General features: G+C 44.6%; 1 protein-coding gene across 1 annotated transcript in view; it reads right to left on the minus strand.

The window, feature by feature from the left end:
- The window catches only part of KRI1 (KRI1 homolog), a 1,261,256-nt gene that overhangs the window by 764,338 nt on the left and 479,022 nt on the right, over positions 1-17,896 (minus strand). Inside the window, exon 8 of the mRNA XM_044084757.1 lies at positions 5,202-5,279. Within this exon, the coding sequence (XP_043940692.1) occupies positions 5,202-5,279 (78 nt within the window). The remainder of the gene's footprint in view (positions 1-5,201; positions 5,280-17,896) is intronic.

Here is a 17,896-nt window from a genome sequence, read left to right on the forward strand (position 1 = left end):
TTGGTAAGCCAGTGCTGTGTTCCACAAGGTCATTGCTTGCCTGCATAGAGGGTAGGAGTGTGTGCCCCCTTGTTTGTTTATGTACACATTACTGTGGTGTTGTCTGTCCTTATGATAAGCTGTCCTGGATGCAAGAGGTCCTTGAAGGCTGTCAGAGCATTTAGTACAGCTAGCATTTCTTTTTGATTGATGTGCAGATTCCTTTGATCTGCTGTCCATAAGCCTTGAACACACCGTCCTGCCATGTGTGCTCCCCAGGCATAGTCCGATGCATCTGTCGTCATAGTTTGCCTGGCTGGGGGTAGGGTGAAAGGCTGACCCTTGTTGAGGTGACAAGCCTGTGACCACCACAGAAACTCCTGCTGAAGGCAGGGAATGAGAGTTATCATAGTTTCCAAGCCATTGTAATTTCCTCATATGCAGTTTTGCAAATGGTATTAGTAGTATGCAAGATGCCATGAAGCCCAAGGCCTGCAGAATTTTTCTTGCAGGGAGTTGGGTCTTTGTTGCCATTGTTCTGAAGTACTGAGTTAATTGTAGCTGTTTGTCTGGCATCAGATAAGCCGTCTGGCATCAGATAAGCCATCTGGGCCGTTGTATTCAAGCTGGCACCCAGGAATGTTATAGTTTGTGAGGGCACTAGGTTTGATTTCTGCTCGTTTACTGTGTACCCTAGGCAACTTAGAAGATGTCTTACAAAGGCCAGGTGTTGTGAGAGAATGTCCTTGCTTTCTGCTTGTATGAGACAGTCGTCCAGGTATGGGTATATTTGAATTCCCCTCTGCAGTATGCAATTACTGGTGCCAGGCATTTTGTGAAGACCCTGGGCGCAGTAGATAAGCCAAAGGGCAGTGCAGAGAATTGGTAATGGGTTGAACCTGCAATGAAACGGAGGTATCTTCTGCAATTTTGTCTGATAGGGACATGCAGGTATGCCTCCTTGAGGTCCAATGTTACTAGCCAAGCTTTCTTGCCCAACATGGGAAGAAGCTGCTGTAGTGTTAGCATCTTGAATTTGGGTACTTGCAAGAAGGTGTTTAAAATTGAAAGGTCCAGAATGGGTCTCCAAGCATTGTCCTTTATGGGTACTAGAAAGAGCCTTGAGTAAAATCCTTGGCCTTGCTCCTGTGTAGGTACCAGTTGGATGGCTCTCATGTCCACGAGAGCTGTAATCTGTTTTTGTGCCTCTGCTCATTGATTTTGTGGCAGGTTTGGCATTCCTTTTATCCTTGGCAAGGTGTGGAAATGGAATCTGTATCCATGTGAGATAATGTCTAGGACCCATTTGTCCTTTGAGACGATGCGCCAGTTGTCTGCAAAACGTGTTAATTTTCCTCCCAAGGGAGCTGCCAAGAGGCTTTTGCTTGGCAGTTTGATGTTTAAGTCATTGTGTTTGCCTTCTAGTGGTTTGGGACTTGTCTTCTCCTCCCTTCTGTGTTGAAGTGCCCCATTGGCGAGGTTTGTAAGGGATTTGTGCTTGTCCTCTGCCCCTTGGGCGCCTGTATTTATCCCTCTGAGGCCTGTCGGAAGCTGGAAAGGACCAATTATTTGTTGGCCAATTTCTGCTGAAGCGTGGGGGCTGTACCTGTAAGAAATCTTTGACCGTCTGCATAGATTTTGCCGTATCCTCCATTCTCTTCAAAACCTCCTCTGCTTTAACCCCAAATAAAACATCCTGCTGTAAGGGCGCATCCAGTAACTTTGCCTTAACATGATCAGACAGAGATTGTTCCTTTAACCAAGCATGCCTACGTATAACAGACCCAGTAACAGCTGCTCTGGAGGAAGCTTCCAGGGCATCAAAACCACATTGTAAAGTATGTTTGCTCACCTGTTCAGCTGCATGCAACAGATCTTGCATTTCCTTGAGTTCAGACTGTTGTGGGAGCGTGGCCATCTTTTGTTTTATTTGAGACATAAGGAATTGCTGGTATTTAAGCATGTGAAATTGACAATTTAGTGCTCTCATAGCTAGAGTAGTAGAGGTGTAAACCTTCTTCCCCCACCTGTCTACTGCTCTGGAGTCCCTTTCCGAAGGTACAGGATTTTTAGCCATAGAAGCCTTAGCCCCTTTGGGACCTTGGGAGATTGTCTCTGGATCAGCAGCACGGCTTTTGTAAAGGAATTTGTGAGAGTCAGGCACTCTATAGTATCTATCTGGTTTGGCTGGAGCAGGAGGCAGAGAATCTGGATTTAAACTAGATTCTAAGAAGACATAATCTATGTCCAAAACTGGGGGGATAGCAAGAGGTCTGTGCTGGGGAAGTAAAAGAAACTCCCGGAGCCCTTTCTTTGAGTCAGAGTAGTCCTGACCTTCCCAGTGGAAATGTTCCCTCCTGGTGTGTAAGGTTTCCGCAAAGTAGTAGTCTTCAGGGGGAGAAGCTAAGGGAATTGAGTCTTCAGCATCAGAATCTTCATAAGGGGGAAAGGAGTAGTCCTGTTCCTCAGAGGAGCCTGAGAAAACAGACACCTGATCAGAGGAGGCATAATCCTCCTCTTGTCTAGGCCTTTTGTCGGGGGGGGGGGGGGACCCCTGATCAAAGAAATCAAATCTTCAGCCATTTTAAGCATCTGTTTCTTAGGCATAGGGCCTTGACCTGGAGACTGAAGTGTAGGCTTTTCTGGTTTTAGAGGAGTCTTAAGCTTAGCATAAGATTTTATGGTGAGGGCAGTCGTCTGATGACACCTTCAGAAACCGAAGGTGTTTCTGCAGCACCGGCTTCCCCTACTGCGATGTCGTCAGTAGGACCTAAGGAAAAAGGCTGCGTTGGCCTAGAAATCTCTGCTGGGGGATCCGATGCGGCCTGGGAATCCAATTCAGCGGTAGCCAGGGGCTGCGTAGGCGCCTCACTGAAAACTGGAGAACCGGCGACCGGGCCAGCCGAGGCCTCGGAGTCTGGCTTGGATCTAGGCTGCCTGTCCCTATCCTTGTGTTTTTTATGCACGCTGATAGTCGGTTGCTCCGACGGCATAGTGTAATTAAATTTTCTACCGAAGTAGTGTCGAGCGAAATCAAAGCGGCGCTTTATAGTTCGCTTATTGAACCTCGCACAGAACCGACAAACAGTGACGTCGTGGTCTGGGCCTAGGCAAGGTATACAAAAAGAATGAAAGTCCTTATGAAGTATTTGCTTCCCACAAGAAATGCAATTGTTAACTTTTTCTGACATCGGACTGAGGCAAGAAAAGGTTCCCCAACGGGGTACTTAGCTTTGAAGACTTCGGACTGAAACTCGATTCGAAAATCTCAGGTGTCGGCCGACTGGCACTTGCGAACTGCTTCTGCTTCAAGCACCGCGCGGCAAGAAAGACTGAAGAAAATGGCGTCGGATGCCTCTGATATACCCCTGGCGCTCTGACATCAGGGAAGAAGCGACAGCAAACGATGCCGGACCAAGACTTTGGAATACTGGCCGACTGTGGGAGGATAACCCAAGTGTGATGACTGCAGCAGGGTAACACGATGAACATCCTCATTACCACAATAAACAGAACATGCTGGAGGGACAGGTTCCTAACCCAGAGACTTCCCATACTCTAGAACATATTTACGTCAAGCAGAGCACTTCACTGGCCCTCTTTAAGAGAAATCTTGATGAGTGGATGGGCAATAGGAAGTTCATCCAGGGGATCACTTCAGTGGCCTTGCCTGACAGGGGTACTGGGAACTAACTTTGGGCGGCATGATGCTACTGAATCTTTTTGGGCTAGGCTTATATAGGCTCCAGGGCTGTTAGCCTAGTACACACCTATGAACCTATAACATGTGTAAATCACAACACAGTCTGCATAACCATTCCAGCCACTTTAATTACAAATGTGAAATCCAGGGTGTCCCATGACATTGATCCAGATACACATCAATTTCTTCAAACCTATCACAGAGTTTGTCTTTAAGCCCTCAAATATGCCACATATCCGGGAAGGTCAGAAAAGTTCTCTGAATTATGTAAAAAAACAACCTTTCCTCACTCACACGACAGCTAATACAGTATATTATTTAATATATACATCACAGCAAATGTGCAAGTATGCAACTATTTAATATTTTATACACTATACACAGTATGAGAAAATCCCACATACCAATCTTCAATGGCTCCTGTAATTCTAGTCAGCTCGGGTTGTCAACAGTGTGAAAGAAATAAAAGTCAAGTAATAATCAAAAAACCTCCAGTTGTTTTTTAAAGATTCTCCTGGGAACAACACTTCCATTTTAAAGTTTTGTACATCATCCTGTCACATGTAACAGTGATGAACCTCAATATATCATACCCTACAATAATGTGTCTTGATGGGTCAATTGCCAAAATGTCCCAGTGCTTCATCCAAACCTGCCACACATCACACTACTATGCCATGATTTATGAACACCCAAACAATATGCAATTACCTATGAAATATTAACATGCGGTGCACTGACCTATCAACCCTCCAACAATACTGAGCAATAACCTACTGCTTTGCCATAACCCTGCACTTCACCTTGTCACATCCACAGTGGTACCTCAGTTTTTCATATCACAGAGTTCTGTGCTTTGTCAGCTCCAGAAGCACAAAGCACAGACATAGACACGTCAAGCACCAGCAATGCCACTCCCTGACCCAGACACGTCAAGCACCTGCAGTTTCGCACCTTGACCCAGACAAGTCAAGCACCAGCAGTTTTGCACCATGACCCAGACAAGTCAAGCACCAGCAGTGACGCGCCTTGACCCAGACAAGTTAAGCACCAGCAGTGACGTGCCTTGATCCGTCCACATCAAGTACCAGCAGTGACACTCCTTGACCTGTCCACATCAAGCACCAGCAGTGACGCGCCCTGACCAGTCAAGCAGCAGTAGTGCATACCATGACCTGGATACAGAAAACCCCAACAGTGCCATGCCTCAACCGGTCAACCAACAGCAGCACCACACCTCGATCCGTGAAGCACCAGCAGCTGTTTCATGCCCCACAGCACTTTAACTTGTAAAGCTCTAAAAACACAGTATACGGACTTGCCGGACTACAGAAACACTGTGCAAAGAGCTGCAAATACTAATGGACCTGTAACAACCTTCCAGTCTTCTAGTAGCACTGCACCTTTTCCTGTGCTGTGTCCTATCAAAGCAGCAGTTTTGTACTCAAACGTGTCACACAAAGCACTATGACTCAATCTTTCAAACCCACATAATGCTGTGACTTGATGATTGACTTACCAGGTCCTGCAGATCCTCTCTTCCCTCAAGTTCCTTCTGCCCCTTCAGCCAGTTCAGGTAATCTACTTTCTCTTTATCCTGCAAAAAAAGGGAAACACTAGTGAGTACCAAGCGCACTGCAACAAAGTAAAACGACCATTACACACAATGTCTAAGGTGTCAATTAATGGCAAGGAGCAAAAGCTCAAGTGCAAGTCCAAATGTATGAGATGGTAAGCAAATAAAATACCACTGGTTCTAAGGCAGACTTGGATGTACCAAATGGTGGCTTGAGGACACAGATACATACCACACCCATAGGAAAAAGTTCTGAACACAAGTCACTGAATGTACAAAAAACAGGATGATCACACCACAGAGGTCAGGTATTGTGGCCTCATTGATAGTTTCAAATGAGGAACAGAAGTCAAAAATAACCCCCCCCCCCTTTTCTCCATATCTACGTTCTCTCCAGCATTTGCTATATCTCGCAAATTTAATGTACCATCTATAATCACCACTAAATTATTACCCCACCTTCAACGCTTCTTCTTTTACAGCACTGCTGGCTAAGTACACAATGATTGACATACCACTGGATTACATAAACGCAGGAACTTATAAAAACACAATTCCACGTTTTAACTCCTAAATGAAGGATGCTCATGCAGTTGTCTCAGCAGTTCATATCAACACAGATAGGAAAAATCATAAGCTACATGGAGTTCAATCTATCCAACTCCTCAGTGCCTGTTTTTACGGCACTAAGGGATAAAGTTCTGAATGCAAATCAGATGACCTAGGTTCACTCAGTAACGCACATAATGGAAACGCTGGCTGAGGAGGAAGAGGACGGTTAAGGTGGAACCTTCTCATCTCTTCCAGAGTGGAAGTTTGGGGGTATGTTTCTAAAACACAATATACTTGCAATCTACAGTAGAGAATGGAGGGGTCTGCCTTCAGAGGGAGAGGGTCTAAGTGTTTCACTCAGGAAAGTAGATAAAAGTCCATACACCACCCTACTGCATGCACATTCCTAGAGACTGTGTGGGTAGATGCAGGAGAATATACAGCTTCAGATCAAAACTACTTTGAAGTCTGGAAGATAGCCATGCTGTGTTCTCACCAGCTACAGTGATGGCTTGATGGTCAACAGGTTCAGAGGCAAAAATAAAGAAATAAATGACGGAGGAAAATAGGAAGGAAGAGATTTCATATACAAGCATCCTACAGTTAGCCACAGAAAGAGATTCTCAAATATTCTTTCGCTGAACATGACATGCAATATTAACAATCCAGCACAGACAGTAGCCAAAAACTCTAAATTACCAAAAGCTCACCATTAAATACACATAATGTGCAGTCCTGACAACAGAGCACAGACAATGACCAAAATCTGAAAAGACTACCAAATATTTAGCTGATGGTAAGCATGGCAAATTGTCTCTACTTTTCATTAAACAATCTGATTTTTTTCCTCACATGCCATTGCTAACTGCACAGCTCAGCATGCAAAGATATGTGTATGTGTGTGTGTGTGTGTGTGTGTGTGTGTGTGTGTGTGTGTGTGTGTGTGTGTGTGTGTATATATATATATATATATACATATATTATTTAAACATATATATGTAAACATTTGTCTGTAGAAACAGTTATGTAGTGTGTCATCCAATCACAAGTTACTGCCTACTTCAAACATGATTATTTGAACTCTTGTAGCTGTATGTACAACAGGAAGCAGTATATTTCTAGCAGGGGTAGAGCTACTACCACATTACTTACCCATATCAACCCTAACTAGAGTGATATTTGCTGATTTAACCTGAATATTTGATTTGGTGTCTCACCACACCGCCCAAAGAACTCTGCTTGCATAGTTTCAATTCTATGGCAATAAAATATGCCCACGACTATCAAGGCAACATTCACTGTATTAATACTCCTTCCACAGGTTATGTTATAATTACCTATGGAAAGTTATTTCAAATGGTGATGACAAAGAACCCTGTTGTGTAAATTCCATTTCAATTTACACAGGTTCATAGGTTAGTATTAGGCTAACTGCCCTTATGGGCCGTTTTAAGCCTAGACAATTACCCCATGTGAGAACGAAACCCTGCACCTTGTGTCTATAAGGTAAACACCTTAACCATAATGCCAGCCCAGCAATGTAACTGGGTCTCCATGCCCTTCCAACAGTGACAGTGGCTACCCTGGAGTTAGAATACGTATGTATGAAGATATACAACAGAGTTTTTAAATGGGGGGTGCTGTATGAGACTTCATCCCCTGCCATACCTACATGTAAATGCAGAACTTCTGTTCACTTAGGATTGCTTAAAATGTCAACGGATGGCACGTGTGCTTACATGTTTTGCAACCAAAGGCTACTGGAGAAGATAAATTGCTTTTATAAAAAATGTAAGCACAAACCCTTAGTATTCCTAGTATATCCCATTCCTCTCCAATAACTAGAAAGCAGGGATCTGCGTTTGGGTTTTTGCTTTCACTCTTCATTAATAAAAGTGGAGTACAGAACAATTACAGTTTCCATTCCACTCAGATCTACCAATTAACAGAACAAACCATCAATCAACAAACATCAGTTCATCTCTGCAGGAAGTCACTCACTGCACCACTGGTTCTACAAATTTTTTTTGGAAATTAAAAACTAAAGCTTCCCATATAATGCACAACACTACACTGCTGAAAGCTTCAAAATGCAAGCCAGTATGCGTATCCCTGGAAATCTTGAAACAATGGTAGAAATTCAAATGCACTGTTTTTTCATAAAATCCTTATCTTTTATTCAGCTATGTGAACATGACTAAAAAGATACCTATCCAACTTCAGTGTGCTTGTTATTCAAGGTATTCAAGATTCTGACTGGTGGGATTTGCCTTACAGTAGGAAAAGAACTGTTATTACCACTGATAATAAAGCATTCAAAATCTAACAAACTCACGGTGCATATGCAGATTCAATGCCAAATCAAAGCAGAGTCAGACAGCATGAATTAAAAGCAGGATTGTTGCCTTTTAACCCCTTTACTATGGGTTTTAAGTTACATCTAAAGATGCATGCAAGGGCAGAACTGTGGGTGCACATCTAACCCATTTAATATTCTTTTTTAATTTTTAAACCACTTCATGTAGGACTCATCTCACCCTCTGAACATTTCAAGGATTATAACTTCATCATTACCATGTTTACAATCCAAATGTGTATGTGTGTGTGTGTGTGTGGGGGGGGGGGGGTGCAATGACACGCTGCTCATTAACATGAGTCCACCCTTCTCTCACAGCAACACAGTAACATGTCATAGGCAGATGACTTAGGACTTTATGTCCCTTCTTAAATCCAGACAGCACTGGAAACCCCTGACGTCTCAGGAGCCCCATCACAGAAAAAAAGGACAGAGCATTCTTTTCTGGATTCAGACTCCCCAAACTCTGAGGGAGATGAGCCAGTTCATGTGGGACAGTTCCCCTCTGTATTTCTCATTTAATCAGGCACCAAGAGGGGTTTGAGTCGAGGATGCGGGCAACGTAACACACACAACTCATTGCAGTAGGTGAGAGTGCTGGTAGAGGATGTGTGTTAACTAAGCACAAGAAAACGTACAGAAATGAAAACAAAAACATTCAATGTAAGAAGACAGAATAAAATGAAAAGAGCTTCTAGAGTCATTAAAATCTCAGCACCAAAAAAACACTGAAAAAGACATTATGTTCTTACCATAACGTTCCATCTATGTTGTCTATTTTCATTCTTCCTGGACCTGTGAGTTTCGGATCTGACTCAGCCGCTTTCCAAACTCAAGATCTGAAGCTCAGGCTCCTCTTCTCCATCCCATAATGCCTCCTTCCCCAATAATAACTCAGATCGAATTTGCTAAAATTTATACAGCTAAGATACTACACAGATACAGACAAAGTTCAGGAGCTCAACCCAGGGACTACAGGAACTACAGTTACTGAGACAGCAACTCCATGAGGTCAACATGGAAAAAAGGTCAGGGGGAAGGAGGGTGGTGAGGTCCAGGAAGAATGAAAATAAAAAACAGAGATGGAATGTTATGGTATGAACATAACTTCTTTATCTGATGTTGACATTTTCATTCGTTCCTCGACCTGTGGTACAGAGTCCCCAGCTGCATAGAACCTAGGGAGGCCCTTATGGAAGGATATTCTGAAGCACCATAAAGCCAAAGTCAGCTCTATTCCTGGAAATGATGTCTAGTTTGTAATGAGAAATAAAGGTATGAGACCTTGACCAAAAGGTAATTGCACAGAAATCATCAATTAACATCTTAGAGGAAAAGGCTTGTGAAGTCACCATAGATCTCTCGGATTAGCTTTGACACGTCCTGGCAAGGGCATACCTTTTGACAAAAAACAAAGGAGATGCAATCTCGCAACCATCTGGCCAGTGCAGCTTCAGTAACTGCTGTGCCTTTCCTCACATCTGAAAAAGGCAAACAGCTGGTTAGATTTTCTGGCGGATTTTGTCCTGTCTGGGTAAAAACATAATTGCCTATGAACATCCAGAAGATGCATGTGTATTCTCCCTTATTCTAGAAATTGTGGAAGAAAACTGGAAGATTAATGGACTGACTGACATGGTCCTCTGTGGCCACTTTAGTTAAAAAGGATGGACTGGTCCGTAAGAAAACTCTGTCCTTATGGAAGATCAAATAAAGGGGTTTAGCAGAGGGTGCTTGCAGCTCTGAAACTCTTTTTGCCAATGTAATCACAACCAAAAAGGCCATTTTCCATTAGAGAAACTTCAGCTAATGGTTCAAAGGGAGAAGAGCTAAGGCTTGTAAAAATCAAAGTAAGATCACAAGGAGGGGTTAGATCTTTATTTGGAGGACAGAGTAAAAAAGTACCCCTGAGAAAAACCTTACACAGTTTGGAAGATGCGAGAGTAGCAGAGTTTTCCCCAACGTGGAAGTGTGAAACTGTTGCCAACTGAACGTTTGCTATGGAACAGCTGGCTCTGTTCTGGAAGAGAAAGGCCAGAAAATCTAAAATCATACGAACAGGAGTCAAAAAGGGATCTACGAACTTCGGCTGAGCTCAAACACAGAACCTTTTCCACTTGCTCTTAGATATCCTCCTAGAAGAAGCTTTGTGACCTGATATTATGATCTGTCCGACCAGGGATGAAAGCTTGGAATGTCTAGCCACCACTGGAAGTGGAGAAACCATGCGGTCAATTTCAAACCTCAAAAGTCTGGGTGAGGCTGTCCCCAGGGATGGGACAACAGGTCTGGAAGAGGTTCCAGAGTCCATGGCGGACAAAGTAGATGAGACCAAAGAAAAGTGAACCAGACCTGGCGAGGCCACAAAAGGGCCAATGAGGATTACTTTGCTCTTCAACCAAGGAGCTTTCTAAAGGAATTTGGGGATGACCCTGTGGAGGGATCAGGGCAAAGAATGTGCTGCATTTGTTGTTGAGGGGAGAGGCAAAAAGGTCACAGCAAGGTTCACCCTACTTGTGGAAGATCATATTTGCCATTGACTGGTTCAGAGACCACTCGTGAGGCATCAGTACGATTCTGCTGAGCCTGTCCACTAATGCTGGACATCCCCGGAATGTGCATTGCAACAAGAACGAGGATGGTACAAATCGCCCACTGCCACACTCTCACTGCTTTTCAACAGTGGGTAAGACCTGGTTCTCCCTTAATTGTTGATGTACCATACCACAGACATATTGTTCATTTGAAGTGCAATGGTCCTGGGAGGAAGGAAGCTGTGTAGTGCTTGCAACACTAGAAGGAACACTCTCATCTCCAGGACGACCACATTCCTTGGACTGTCCCATCCCAGAAAATGCCCCCCAACTGGGAGGCATCCATGGTCAGTGTGGCATTTGGCAGGGGAAGAAAGAAAGGATGACCCTGGTAGACTTCTGGGGAATGGAGCCACCAAATAAGAGAGCCGTTGCAAACACTCGACAGTTTTATTGGATGAGACAGAGGGTGCTGATGTAATGACCATTGAACTGATAACATCTACTGTAGGATTTGCATGTGTAAGCATGCTGTGGGCAATAACCCTATCGTGGCAGCCATTGAACCTAACGCTCTTAGAACTAGCTTCACTGGAGGAGATGGAATTGCTAGGATTTGAGAGACATGAACCCTTAGAGTGGATACCCTGTCTGGAGGTAGAAAGGCCACAGTTCTGGTTGAGTCCAAACGAGTGCCAATAAAGTCTATTATCTGGACAAGATTGAGCTGCGATTTTTGTGTGCTTATGGTTATGCCTAAAGTGGGAGGTAGCTGTAACAGGTAAACCCTGGCATGAATGAATAGATGGCTGGTTGAAGCGGTAAGGAGACAGTCATTGAGATAAGGAAAACACTTGGAATCCTAAGCCCTACAGTTTGAGATGAGCTGTAATTACTGCCATGTATTTGGTGAACACCCTGGGGGCTGTAGTGAGACCAAATGGAAGCACTCAAAACTGGTAATGGCTGGCTCTCAGCCTGAAACTAAGATACCTTCTGGAGCACCTCTTCATTTTGATAATGTAGTATGAATCCTTCAGGTCTACTGAGCACATCCAGTCGTCCATCTTCAGAAGAGATAGGATGGATTGGATTGTGACCATCCTGAATTTCAAGTTTTTTACTGATTTGTTCAGGGATGTCAAATCCAAAATTGGCCTTAAGTCCCCTGTTTTCTTTGGTACCAAAAAAACCTTGAGTAAATGCCTGATCTGACTTGGTCGGGCGGGACTCTTTTTTTTTTTTTTTGTAGCAGCTTTGTAATCTCTAGCTCTGCTGTCTCCCTCTGACTGGATGGCACATCTGGGAGGCAAGTTCTCGATTCGGGAAGGTTTAAGAAGGGAATGGAGTATCCTCTGGATAGAATTCTTTGCACCCATTGATCATTTGTGATGGCTATCCAGGTTTCTTGGTACAAGGATAAACACCCCTGACTGCCTCCAGAGACGGACAGTCGGGCAACTCTTCAAAAATGCTGAAAGGGTCTGTCTAAGGAAGAATCCCGACACCCTTGACTTTGCATAGCCCCTCTGCCCCTGGGGTGGTATCTACCACTGTAAATGTTTCCCCTCTGCCTCTCAGGTAAAAGTCTCCCTGAGAATCCTGGAAAGGACCTTGAGATTTTCTTAACCAGAGTTTTTTTTTCTCCATGCTGTTTCCTAGAAAAGGATCTTTGTTAAGTAGAAAAATGGATTCCAATGGCAGACCAGGTCTTCCCATCCCATGTGTCTCACAAACTGTTGGGCCAAACAGAGACGAACCATCAAAGGGTACGTTGACAAATGACGCCTTGAAAGGTTCGCAAAGTCACACAGCCGCATCCAGGTATTACGCCTAATGGCAATGCCAGAAATGGTGACTCTAGAGATGCCTTCAGCTGCATGGCCAATCAACCTCATGGATGATTTAGAAATTGACTGGAGTGGTCATTCTAGAGGAAAACATCTTGCATTCCTCTCCAGACATGAACTTGTGGACTGAGCTAGAGAGTTCCTTAATTAGGTCCCTCAGTAGCCTGGTAAAATGGGATAAATAGTTCAATGCTCATAAGGAAAAAGTGGATGAAGTCTAAATTCTCTTGCCAAACCTGTCCAAAGCCCTAGACTCCCTGTTAGGGGGATGGAAAAAGAAGCTCTCTGGAGCTAGCTCCTTTTGTTGGCAGCCACGATAACCATGGAATCTACCGGGATCCCCTTAGTCCAGTGGGGTTTGTCCAAGGGGGCACTTAAGAGCCTATCAACCCACTTGGGTACGGGGTCCACGGTGTCTAGATCCTTCCATGCCCTGGTGGAAACTACTACCTTGATAAGAGGATCCACTGGGGGGGTGTGGGGACACCCAGGATGTATACAGGCCAGTGCTGAAGGCCTCCAAGAGCACTGACTCCTCTGAGTTACGGCTTTGGCAGGACCACCCATCCTTCTGTCAGAAAATATCTAGCATGTTTGCAAAGGAGACATTGTTGGGTGGACATCTGTTGGACCTTTTCCCTTCCTTGAAATTAGTTCCTGTACTGACAGATTCCTGCAGGGAATCCAGTTGTCTCCTTTTACACCTCTTCTTCCAAGGGAGCTCCTCAGCTTGTGGGAGGTGTTGGAATAAAAACGGGGGTCCACAGTAGGAATAGGTCAGGGGCTTTGCAGCACCGGCTGTCCCAGTGGAAGATGAGAGATCTCAAGGACAGACTCTCCATGGGGGTGGGGGTAGGGGTGGTATTCAATGGTGGGAGAACTGGGAATCCTCCTAGGATGTGCAAGGACCCTCTCCACCACCTTGAAGGCAGATGGGCTGTGAGGATTCAAGAGCCATCCCTCCAGGACCGAAGCTGTTGGAGCAGACTTCTCCCAAACCTCCGCCCCCTCTGCTCTGACGGAGGAGTCAGGGCCCAGCTATCAAACACCAAGGCTCTGTGAGGGGAAATGACGGTTGCAAAAACCTCACCGAATTAACCCCCCCCCCCCCCACTGGACTCAACATCTAAGCTATGGGCCTGAGAAGCACTCATCCCCAAAGCCACTGCAGCCAAGCACATTGGGGAGACCTTCAGACTCGAAGTGGAAGCCAGACCCAACGTCTCGGTTCTCAAGACCACTGGACCCAACAACTCCAAAGCAGGAGGTCAGATTGGAGAAAGAGCCATGGGATGAAAGGGGAATGTGTGCTCACAGATCTAGAAGGGACGGACCTAACAGTACCCCCATCTGAATCTGCACCTTGGAAATTGTCTCATCACTCTATCCACCTCACATTTTGTCAAACTTCAGGTAGACCTAATGAAGGAGGATGTGGAAGGTGGACTGTACATTGGCTTGGGTGAGGCCTCCTTGGGAGGAGGGCTCCGAGCTGAAACACCCAGCTCTGAGAAAACAGTTGGAGCATGGGGAGCTGGGGAAGCATATACATAATCACTGTATCCAAGGGTTTTGGATCCAAGACTTTCAGTGCCTTCCTAGGTGGCTCAAGGAGGAATTCTCAGGGAAGCTCTTTCTGTGCTCCCTGGCTTCCTTGAACTTTCTAATGGGGGGTTTGAGCCCTTGGTGTAAAGGGAGGGGAAGGGGGAATTATGCCCTTCAAAACCAACTTACTGAGGTGGCCGCAACAGCCCATGGATTAAAACCGCCACACACCTCACAAGAACTATCTAGGTAAGCAGGGCTTAGACAGCAAACGCACTCCCTGTGGGCATTAGACAAGGGAATCTTATGAGCACAGGAAGTGCATTTATTAAAACACAAAGATTTATCCGTTTTTTTCAGCCATGATAAACCAAAACGATATAAGATCAAGAAAGAAAGGAAGAAAAGGAGAGAGATACTGGACAAATGGAAGCACGCCACAAAAACTACTAAGTTTGAATTAACATTATAACTCCTAAGGAGGCTTTTTTATACAACTATGAACTAATAAGGAATTAGAAGTACGAGGAGAGAAAGGAAAAGCAATAAAGACAATGACAAAGTTGACTTACAGAAGTTCACACTGGAGCAATGCAATCCCAATGCTTCTTTGCTGAGCGGCAAATGAGATCTGAGGTATTCTGGGGGAAGGAAGCATTATGGGATGGAGAGGAGGAGCTTGAGCATCAGATCTTGAGCTTGGAAAGCGGCAGAGTCGGATCAGAGATTGGATCCCAAACCCACAGGTCGAGGAAATGAAACGAAAATGACAACAGATACAATGTTCAAATGTTTGTATGAAGATCTCAATATGGAACTGTCCACTACAAAACAGATGAGATTAGGGAAAAAAATAATTAGACGTGAAACATTAAGTTTAAACTGATCTGTTCAGGACTAGCAAAGCTGTTTAAATATAACAGTAATGCAGATAAAGGAAAATAAATGCTTGCACCAGCAGATGATGGAATTATTTCAGGTACTCACCATAATGTTCCACATGAGTTGTCCATCTCGCCTTCATTCTGTACTGGTGGGTTCGGAACCGATCCTCGGTTCCAATTTGGCCGTTTACAAAAGCTCGAGGTCTCCAACTAGCTCGTGACTTACTCCCTTATCCCATGATGCTCTAGGAAATTCCCCACATCTTGCTTGCTGTTATACTAAAATGTGGCTATAAAAGATTTTTTATTATTTTACAAGCCAAGAAGAGGGTCAGAGAATATTAGATGCCAAATAGTAACCTCTTGATCCTCCAGGAGCCAAAGGCTGGGGGTAGGAGAGTGGGACGTAACAATAAGGCAAGATGGACAACTCACATGGAAGATTATGGTGAGTACGTAACTTCTTTATGTGATGCTGTCCTGTCTTGCCTTCATTCTGTACTGTTGGGACAGTGTCCCTAGCATCATCTTTCTTGGGTGACTTGTTGTTGTGTCTTTCGGCTTATCCCGGTTAGGGGTCGCCACAGCGGAACTCCAGTCCGCTAATGTTTGGTAGTGGATTTTTACGTGCCAAGTTACCAGCCCTGACGCACAACCTTCAACGAAGGTACGCCCATTCACGCATGCCTCCACACAGAACGGTGACTCATGGGAGAATATTCTTCAGAACAGTGGACCCAAAAGAGGCCCTGTCCCTGGACACCAAATCCACTTTGTAGTGATTGATAAAGGTATGAGGCCCTGCCCATGTTACTGCAGCACAAATGGCATCAATTGGCAGTTTTGCATGAAAGGTAGAAGAGGTAGAAATAGCCCTGGTAGAATGAGCTCTTATTTTGTCTGGAACTTGTTTGTTTACGGACTGGTAGGTGAATGTAATCTAATCTGACAACCACCTGGATAGAGTGGATTTAGCTACTGGAGCACTTTTCTTACAGTCTGAAAAGGATACAAACAATTGGTCAGTCTTTCTAAAGTCCTTTGTTCCGTGTAAAGAGAAATGTAATTGTCTGTATACATCTAGTTGGTGTAACATATATTCTGCCTTACTGCCATACTTGGGTAAGTCTATGGACAGGTTTAAGTTTGATTCTGAGCATACTTTTGTTAGAAAGGACGGGTTTCTACGAAGTAAAACTTTATCCTTATGGAACAGCACATAAGGAGGTTTGATGGTCAATGCCTGTAGTTCCGAAACTCGCTGAGCTGAAGTGACTGCTACTAAGAAAATAGACTTCCAGGTTAAAAACTTTCGGTCACAGGATGATGCAGGCTCAAAGGGGGGAAAGGATTACAAGGGATAATACAAAATTTATGTTCCATGGGGTAGAGGTGGTTTAATAAGTGATTTTAACAAGTCAGTACCTCTCAAGAAAGCAATGCAAAGTCTTTGGGACATAATATTCGGAACCCGTTATCCAAAACGGAAATTAGAGATTGCTGCTAATTGAACTTGAATAGTAGCTGCAGCTACCCCCCTCTTGAAAAAGCTATGCAAAGAATTCCATATGGAGGGTATAGGTGCAAAGAAAGGGTCAATATGATTTTCCAAAGCCCAGGTGGAAAATCTTTTCCACTTGCTGAGATATAAACTTCTTGTAGAAGCTTAGTGAGAAGAAATCAAGATATGTTGCACTGAAGGTGAAAGGTCAGGTAGCCTGGCTATGTTTGGAATTGGAGCATACATGCTGTCAACTTGAGTGTTTGAAGAGATGGATGGAGCCTTTGCGCCGGGCGAGTCATAAGATTTGGAGTTGGGTCCAGAATCCAGGGTTCTTCCTGAAGATGAGGCCGCAAAATGGGAAACCAGATTTGACAAGGCCAATATGGGGTGACAAGTATTAAGGTCCTTCCCAATGTGCTGGCTTTCTGAAGAATTTTGGGTATCAATGGAAAAGGAGGAAAGGCATAGAAAAGACCCAAGGGCCATTCGTGTACAAGTTAATCCCTTGGAGACTACCCGGAGAGGGGATTAGGGCAAAGTAGCTGCTGCATTTGGAGTTCATAGAAGTGTAAAAAGGTCACAGCAAGGCTGGCCCCATTTTCGGAAAATCATTTCTGCTATGTTTTGTTTCAGGGACCACTCGTGAGGCATCAGTATTGCCCTGCTGAGTTTGTCTGCTATCAGGTTGGATTTCTCCGGAATGTGCGTTGCTACCAGAAAGCGTTAGGAAGAGGCTGCAAACTGCCATACTCTCCTTCTTGGCAAAGGGGGTAAGATCTGGTTCCTCCTTGTTTATATAACATACAACTGACATATTGCCCATTTGGATCGCAATCGTTCCTAGCGGAAGAGGGACGTGGAATGCCTGCAACGCAAGAAGCACCGCTCTCATCTCTAGGACATTGATGTGCAAGTGGGCCTCGTGATCCTGCCAAGTGCCTTGGACTGTCCTTCCCTGATAATGCCCCCCCACACCCTATCTGGGAAGCATCCATCGCCACTGTGGCTAGCGGTTGTGGAAGAACAAAGCATCGCCCTAAAGTCACTTCACTGTAGTGAAGATACCAACGAAGGTCTCTCCTGCAAGATTCTGTTAATATGATCTGGTGTGACATCGGAAGTTCCTGCAAGGACCACTGAGTGAACAGCAACCACTGTAGAATTCTCATGTGCAGCCGTGCTAACAGAATTACATTTACTGCTGCTGCCATGATGCCTAGTACTTTTAAAAAGTACAGCTGTGTACACTTACCATAAATGTAGATGCTCGAGTGGTATTCACTGTTGCGGTCATCACATTTGGGTTATCCTGTCAGGGGTAAGCCCTCAGTCAGCCCGAATAACAGAGGTTTGGTATTTCTGTGTCGGTTGCTGTCACTCCAGGACTGACGTCAGGTCGTCAGTGGTATAAAA

Source organism: Protopterus annectens, chromosome 9.part0 (assembly GCF_019279795.1).
Source record: "Protopterus annectens isolate FY-2018-M chromosome 9.part0, PAN1.0, whole genome shotgun sequence".
NCBI lineage: Eukaryota > Metazoa > Chordata > Ceratodontiformes > Protopteridae > Protopterus > Protopterus annectens.